Here is a 609-nt window from a genome sequence, read left to right as displayed (position 1 = left end):
ATGTAACTTGGGTACACTTGGGGTATGTACCCCGTTACATCCTCCCCCACTTAGGTTCGGTTTATCGACCAATCACGAGAGGGAGACGGAGTCACAAACTCTCGTTCTCTTCATCTTTCGTCGTAGATACGGTAATGCTAACAAAGACCTTTGATCGTGTTATCTGCAGATTGGTTAATCAATCAATCTAATGTCAATCAATCAAACTCCCGCTTAAGTAATTGAAAGCTCCTGGTTAAGTTACCATGACACGTCCAGCGTTTGATCGCTTCTGCCGTGAAATCCATTCGCACAGAGTGTTTCAGAACAACAGCAACAACAAGCAAGCTCCGGTTTGGCTTCAGTTTGCCGTGGGTCTCGATAGATTGGGCACGAATGGCAATGGCGCTTCTACAGGCCGGAAACCCCTTGCAGAGCCTCGAAGTTCTGCTTCACCTCTAGCCAGTCGACGAGACCTTGTAGTCGACGAGAGTGAGGTGGACGTTGGAACCGTCGCTAGCCGTCGTGCTGGCCATCGTTGTGGACTTTGTCGTACTCTTGGTCTCTGCATCAGCATTCTTAGAGGTATGGACGGGCGTCTGGGCCTTAGCCCTTCGTCGAGGCTTCCCC

The 609-nt window shown here is 50.2% G+C and overlaps 1 protein-coding gene across 1 annotated transcript in view; it reads left to right on the top strand.

Annotated features, from left to right (window-relative positions):
* Window positions 1-245: 245 nt before the first annotated feature.
* PPTG_16645 (hypothetical protein) overlaps window positions 246-609 on the top strand; it is a gene marked incomplete at its 5' end in the record, with an annotated part of 2,636 nt that continues 2,272 nt past the window's right edge. The window contains one exon of the mRNA XM_008914392.1: window positions 246-564. Coding sequence (XP_008912640.1) covers window positions 246-564 — 319 coding nt within the window. The remainder of the gene's footprint in view (window positions 565-609) is intronic.

The sequence above is a fragment of the Phytophthora parasitica genome (genome assembly GCF_000247585.1).
Source record: "Phytophthora parasitica INRA-310 unplaced genomic scaffold supercont2.60, whole genome shotgun sequence".
NCBI classification, from domain to species: Eukaryota; Oomycota; class Peronosporomycetes; order Peronosporales; family Peronosporaceae; genus Phytophthora; species Phytophthora nicotianae.
Note: the sequence above shows the minus strand (reverse complement) of the source record. Positions and strands in the feature narration are given on the sequence as shown.